Source organism: Xyrauchen texanus, chromosome 25 (genome assembly GCF_025860055.1).
Source record: "Xyrauchen texanus isolate HMW12.3.18 chromosome 25, RBS_HiC_50CHRs, whole genome shotgun sequence".
Lineage (NCBI taxonomy): Eukaryota > Metazoa > Chordata > Actinopteri > Cypriniformes > Catostomidae > Xyrauchen > Xyrauchen texanus.
Genome location: NC_068300.1, coordinates 14,491,288 through 14,498,675, shown reverse-complemented (window position 1 = coordinate 14,498,675; position 7,388 = coordinate 14,491,288). Strand labels below are relative to the sequence as shown.

The window sequence follows — 7,388 nt, the reverse complement described above, 5'->3', positions numbered from 1 at the left end:
TTTTTAATATTTAATATGTCAATTTTAATGTCAACAGATTTCACATTCTATTACAGTATTGCTCTGCTGAACATTGGGTACCTTTTTGGGACATACCACATTGATTTATTAGATAATCATTCCATTGGGTACATTGTTTATACTCTTTTGTGTAAACAGTTATGTTTTATACTCTTTTATATATTGATAGACAGAAGAAATCCAGTTCTTCACTGAATGATTGCAAAACATTGTTTTAGAACTCATGAAATAAACGTTTAATTGATTTTTAATCCATTTACATGCAAGTTTACAATGATCTTTCCAAAACCCATCAAGAAAAACCCAATTATTTGGGTTATATAGATGCAAATTATTCAACAAAGGAGCCCAGTTTGAGAGAGAGAGAGACAGACAGACAGAGAGAGAGAGAGAGAGAGAGAGAGAGAGAGAGAGAGAGAGAGAGAGAGAGAGAGAGAGAGAGAGAGAGAGAATTGACATTCTTTAGAAAATGTAATATTTTCTTGTCCATCCGCTGTTTCAAAATGGATTCATTAATGTATGTCTCATCGTTCTCTACTCATAATTTCAGTTGCCTTAATGTTGCCTTGATAAAAACTGTGGAAAGTGAAGACACAAGACATTTAACAGACAAGAACCGGTCTAGAGATCATCCATTGTCAGCAACATGCAGGCTGATGTCCAGGGTCATATGTGTACAAATTCCATCTAGTTGGCAGGAAGATCAAACCCTCACTTGCCATCAGTCTCTGCCTGTTAAGTCACTGTAGTGAGATTAATGACACACAAACTCATGCAGCAATCATGATAATTTCCGCATCTTTTGAAGGTCTGCGATCCTCCACCAGCAGGTTTATCAAACTCTCGGACTTGATGAGCAGATTGCAGCCGAGGAAAAAGATGCCGAAAATGACAGTCAGGGACAGCACACAGAGAACCGCTATTTGCACCAGACGCATGATGAACTGGTCGCGTTCCTCCTGCAGCGGCGCGCCGAAGCCGTCGCTCGTGATCACCGAGAAGTTGCAGCATCCTCGCACGCTTTCCAAGGTATTCTTGGCTGTAGAGATGGTCCGGTTAAATATACCGTGTGAGACATTCATATTGGAGTTTGTTCGGCGTGCCAAACGCTTAGTGTTGATTTTCTAAAACTTCAAATTCCAGAGGGATCTGGGTTTGCCAAGGTCACTTGGGTGCTTCCAAAATATAGATGGTTTAAAGTTCTTTTTAAGAGCCATGAATAGCCGTTAAAGTTTTGGTACATGCCAGATAACCTGGGTTACATATTCGACACAAGGTATAGAACATCATTCAAGCATCGCTCCTTCTTTGTGATGTCTGGATAAGCGCTCTGTGGTATTTCTATGCGCATTTGAGCGCGCGATGAGAGGCACGGGCACGCGCGCGCACACTTTCTTCAATCTGAACTCAGGCCAGTGAATATCTATAGACTTATACAATGACTGATGTGAAGAGAGTGGTTTGTGTTGAGGAGGTTGTCGTGGGCTTTTATAAGCTAATACCTGTCAAAAATGTGAACACTTCTGGCTACATTTGTTTCTCATGGTCTTAACCTTTTAAAAGTATCTAAAGGTTAATTCTTAAACGCTTGTAATTAGGTTTGAAGGCAGATATAACTTATTTTATGCCTGTATGATGAAGATCTTTATACAACTAAGATTTAAAATGGATAAGTTGATCCAGAAAGGGAAGCAAATACAACCAAGTGCCCAACATGCATTGAAACTGTATATATATATATATATATATATATATATATATATATATATATATATATATATATATACACTCACCTAAAGGATTATTAGGAACACCATACTAATACTGTGTTTGACCCCTTTCGCCTTCAGAACTGCCTTAATTCTACGTGGCATTGATTCAACAAGGTGCTGAAAGCATTCTTTAGAAATGTTGGCCCATATTGATAGGATAGCATCTTGCAGTTGATGGAGATTTGTGGGATGCACATCCAGGGCACGAAGCTCCCGTTCCACCACATCCCAAAGATGCTCTATTGGGTTGAGATCTGGTGACTGTGGGGGCCATTTTAGTACAGTGAACTCATTGTCATGTTCAAGAAACCAATTTGAAATAATTCGAGCTTCGTGACATGGTGCATTATCCTGCTGGAAGTAGCCATCAGAGGATGGGTACATGGTGGCCATAAAGGGATGGACATGGTCAGAAACAATGCTCAGGTATGCCGTGGCATTTAAACGATGCCCAATTAGCACTAAGGGGCCTAAAGTGTGCCAAGAAAACATCCCCCACAGCATTACACCACCACCACCAGCCTGCACAGTGGTAACAAGGCATGATGGATCCATGTTCTCATTCTGTTTACGCCAAATTCTGACTCTACCATCTGAATGTCTCAACAGAAATCGAGACTCATCAGACCAGGCAACATTTTTCCAGTCTTCAACTGTCCAATTTTGGTGAGCTCTTGCAAATTGTAGCCTCTTTTTCCTATTTGTAGTGGAGATGAGTGGTACCCGGTGGGGTCTTCTGCTGTTGTAGCCCATCCGCCTCAAGGTTGTGCGTGTTGTAGCTTCACAAATGCTTTGCTGCATACCTCGGTTGTAACGAGTGGTTATTTCAGGCAAATCTGCTCTTCTATCAGCTTGAATCAGTCGGCCCATTCTCCTCTGACCTCTAGCATCAACAAGGCATTTTCGCCCACAGGACTGCCGCATACTGGATGTTTTTCCCTTTTCACACCATTCTTTGTAAACCCTAGAAATGGTTGTGCGTGAAAATCCCAGTATCTGAGCAGATTGTGAAATACTCAGACCGGCCCGTCTGGCACCAACAACCATGCCACGCTCAAAATTGCTTAAATCACTTTTCTTTCCCATTCTGACATTCAGTTTGGAGTTCAGGAGATTGTCTTGACCAGGACCACACCCCTAAATGCATTGAAGCAACTGCCATGTGATTGGTTGATTAGATAATTGCATTAATGAGAAATTGAACAGGTGTTCCTAATAATCCTTTAGGTGAGTGTATATACATTGGTTGGGAAGTAACGGAATACATGTAACTGGATTACATATTTAAAATACAAAATATAAGTAACTGTATGTAACTGCATTGGTATTTAGAATACAGTTACATTCAAAAGGTATTTTAATTACTGAAAAGATTACTTTGCATTTTATTGTCATTTGTTTCATTTAATATTTAGTCCTTTCAGATGGAAAAAATTTATACACATAAATGATGCGATCCAAAGTGCATTTGAACAACGATAAAACACTTTCTTATGATGTTCTGCTCCAAACGTGAGAAGTAAGTTTGGAGCAGAACAAATATAAATAACCTTGTGTAAATTGTCAGCTTTACGCTAAGCTAAAATGCTATTTCTAGCCATTTTACATGCACTTGTTACCAGACACGATCATATTTTATATCAAGAAAATTCATGTTGGATCATATTTTCTTTTTTTCTAGTAAGACGTTTGATATTAGGGCAAAAATCATATTGTAATAATTTTTTATTGTTTTCCTGTAAAAATATCTAAAAATCCTTAAAACAAGATCAATTAGATTAATCTTGTTTTAGAAACAACACTGCATCAAATATTTAGGTTTTTCAGAGAATGTATTTTTAACATGTGTATTTTGTACTGCCAGAGATTTTATAGTCAAAACAAGTAAAAAAAATCTATCAGTGCTGAAGAAGTAATCCAAAGTATTTAGAATACGTTACTGGCCTTGAGTAATCTAATGGAATATGTTGCAAATTACATTTTACAGCATGTATTCTGAAATCTGTAGGGGAATACATTTCAAAAGTAACCCTCCCAACCCTATATATATATATATATATATATATATATATATATATATATATATATATATATATATATATATTCCAAACCCATGGTGGCAACCATCCATCTCAAAGTTTCTATCTCAAAAAAAATTAAGTTTCACATTCTTTAACATTTTGAAAGTGAAAGTGGAGATTTATGATTAAAAAAAGTCTTAAGACTTAAATATTGATCTGTTTCTCAAACACACCGATTATATTACTTCTGAAGATATGGATTTAACCACTGGAGTCTCCTGAATTACGTTTATAGGACCTTTATGTGATTTTTGGAGCTTCAAAGTTCTGGTCACCATTCACTTGCACTGTATGGACCTTCAGAGCTTAAATATTCTTGTAAATCTTTGTTTGTGTTCAGCAGAAGAAAAATAGTCATACACATCTGGGATGGCATGAGAGTGAGTAAATTATTTTTAGGCGAACCTTTAAAAATACTATAACTTTGTGTAGCTGTATTGTGGGTAACTGCCTTTAAACGCCAGATGGCAGCATTGCCTGGATCTATGGAATTGTCTGAATGAGTGTGTGCTGAGAAAACGTGATCAAGTAGATTTATCAAATGCAAAAAAAAAAAAATGGCCAATGACAAATCCATTTACTCACCATCTTACTGCACAAAATGAAACGCTCAATAAAAGGTTGGTTAATAATGGCACCATACTATGTGTCGGAAAAATATAACAAGTTTTCAAAGATATTTTATTTCAAAACTAACTTTTTGATGCTTGATATTATCTATTCAATGAAAACCAATAAAAACTAATTTATTTAAAAAAAATCCATACCATAGTAAAATGGTGGTCATGATCTATTTTATAACTTTCTTAAGTTAGAACATTTATCTTAAAAAGCAAGCATCACTACAGAGGCAGCCTAAAAATCATTGAGCTGTTTCCGAAGCATGTTACATTAGAACATTTTAAACATTTGCTACTTAATTATGGAGGACTAAACATGCATAAATAATAAATGAATAAATGTAATAATCCAAAAATAAATAAAGGATTAAATGTCTTGATAAAACAGATATAATTAGTTTTTAATTAAATTTATTCCTGAATTTATTATTGTATGACTTTATTCCTTTATTATTTTCTATATTTATTTTAAACTTTATTTTTATTCTTTTTAGCTTTATTTATTTATACATGTATTTATTTTTACTTTTCTGTGTGCAACATGTAAATGAGGGAGGCGGTCCTTGCGGAGCTCCAGTGCATCATTGGTCGAGAGCTCAATAGTATTATCGGAAGCAGATGGACGTCCCACCTTAGCACCCTTTGACTCGTTTTGCCGAGAGTTTAACAATCCAGGATGTGCTTCTACATTCATACCGTCCTACAGCTCTCCTAAAACATCAATAAGCACCACTACTCTATATGAAACAGTTATTTGATGCGTGATTATCCACTTCATTAGCATGTCGCGCAACTCTCTAGATATATGTGAAGCGTCAGCTATAGATTTACATGCATAAACGATCAGGAAAATGAAGCATGATTGTATCTTAAATCATATCATTTATGAAACTTGCTCATTTTGTGGATTTGTTGAAGAAACAGCTTCCCATTTATTTTGTGATTGTAGTATAACCAATAAATCTTGGATTGACTTAAGCTCTTATGTTTTTTAGCCCCACAAATAGCTATAGTTTACACGCGATATGGCTATGACCTGACGTCACATTAAAACGTCACAAGAGTAATCGAGCACACGCTTCAATCTACAATAAGTCAATGGTAAGCAGGACCCGCCCACATCATTATCATACAAGAGACAGAAATGTAAGAATAAATACAAAAATAAATAAATGTGGGAATATTTAAATATAGAAATAAATACATGTGGGAATAAATAAATATAAAAATAAATGAATGCATAAATAAATAATTAAAAAAACAAAAACAAATGAAAGAATACATTTTTTTAAAGAATAAAAATAAAAAGAGAAAATAATAAATAAAAAGAGAAAATAATAAATAAAGGGAAAAAAAGTCATACAAAAATAAATTCAGGAATAACTTTCATTAAAAACGAATTATATTTATTTTATCAAGACATTTATCCTTTATTTATTTTCTTATTATTACATTTATTTATTTATGTATTTATTTATTATTTTTGCATGTTTAGTCCTCCATATTTAATGGCAAAATATTTGCCTTTTTGTCTCTATGACGGCAACATTAGCTGTCTTTATATGTCTGCTTTGCTGTTGTTGGCTGGACATGTTCACAACCCTGAGAGACTACAAAATAATGTGTATCAGAACAAATATGGTTATAATTTTTTATGAAATTGCACAGCTTTTTACAGTATTTAAAAATAGTATTAAATGAATATACTGCACTTGTTGCTATCTTCCTTGCTGTCACTCAAAATATTAAGCCATTACCCTTAATTTAACTGGAGAAAGTCTTTACATGAAATTGAATATTTTTTATTCAGAATAAATCAGTTTCATAGAGCCAATATAATTTAGTTGGATTTGGTCAAATTAATTTACTCTATAGCAGTTTTAATTAAACTTCATTACGTATGATTGTACGATTGACTAAGATTTATTTAAATAATTTTCTTAATTTATTGTATTAATCATTATTATATTCCAGGTGAGCAAGTATAATGACACTGAAACTGTTGCACTGTCCATTTAATAGCAAATGCTAATAGAGCTAAGCATCACACAAATCAAGTATCATTTGAAAGTCGAGTCCATCCTCAACTTAAGCGCAAGCTACAATCTTCTCCACAATAATGTCCCAAAACTCCAGCATAACAGATGCTCATTTTAAATACTAATACAACAGAACATAAAACATTAACAAATCTCCTCCTATTCCCATCTAGTAGAAAAATGCATAAAAGACCCACATCATTTCAGCATTTGCTCACCTATCAAGTCCCATATGAAACATGCTGGGAAATGGAAATCGTCTGCCCAGTTTTATCAATACACCACAAAAAGTATTCAAGTTGTCCCAACTCAAATAGATTAAGTAAACTTCCATTTTATCCATTCCATTTTAGTGGCAATGAAATCAAGTTGTAACAAAATGTTCTAGAATTGTGTTACTGAAGTTCATTTTAATTAAGTAAACTGAACACTTTGTTTTGAGTGTATTTTTGCATGGACATCCCAGTGACATAACTTTCCTAGCCTAGCAGCAAAATGTTGCAGTTGAGACTTGTGTAAAAGTATTCTTAGTTCACCATAGTGAGCTAATACTATTTAAAAAAGAGAAACTCTAATTTTTTGTAACATCAATACGGTTAGTTCCAGTTCTGGATGCTGATTGGTCAATATCCCCCAAAAAAAACGGCCTCTTCACAGAGCTTCTATTTGTATCACTGTTCAGCGCCCATAGCTGACAGCTATTCTTGTTGCATAGTTACGTTCTGTTGACTGTTTACTTGTCAGGGACTATATTTTAGCAGAGGGATGGGATGGCATTTCATGATTTTAATTTTTAAAAAGTGTGTAATTTTATTATGAGGCATCCGATATATAAAAACAATAAGGCACTCGAGG

The 7,388-nt window shown here is 34.5% G+C and overlaps 1 protein-coding gene across 1 annotated transcript; it reads right to left on the bottom strand.

The window, feature by feature from the left end:
- Positions 1-252: 252 nt before the first annotated feature.
- rprm3 (reprimo, TP53 dependent G2 arrest mediator homolog 3) lies at positions 253-1,301 on the bottom strand. Its single transcript, XM_052092169.1, has one exon. It carries the CDS (start codon positions 1,101-1,103, stop codon positions 792-794), a length of 312 nt encoding a protein of 103 aa, XP_051948129.1. The 5' UTR covers positions 1,104-1,301; the 3' UTR covers positions 253-791.
- Between the last annotated feature and the right edge of the window lie 6,087 nt (positions 1,302-7,388).

What these genes read in the sequence shown, in the direction of transcription:
- rprm3 (XM_052092169.1), bottom strand. Translation starts at nt 1,103, where the DNA reads ATGAATGTCTCACACGGTATATTTAACCGGACCATCTCTACAGCCAAG.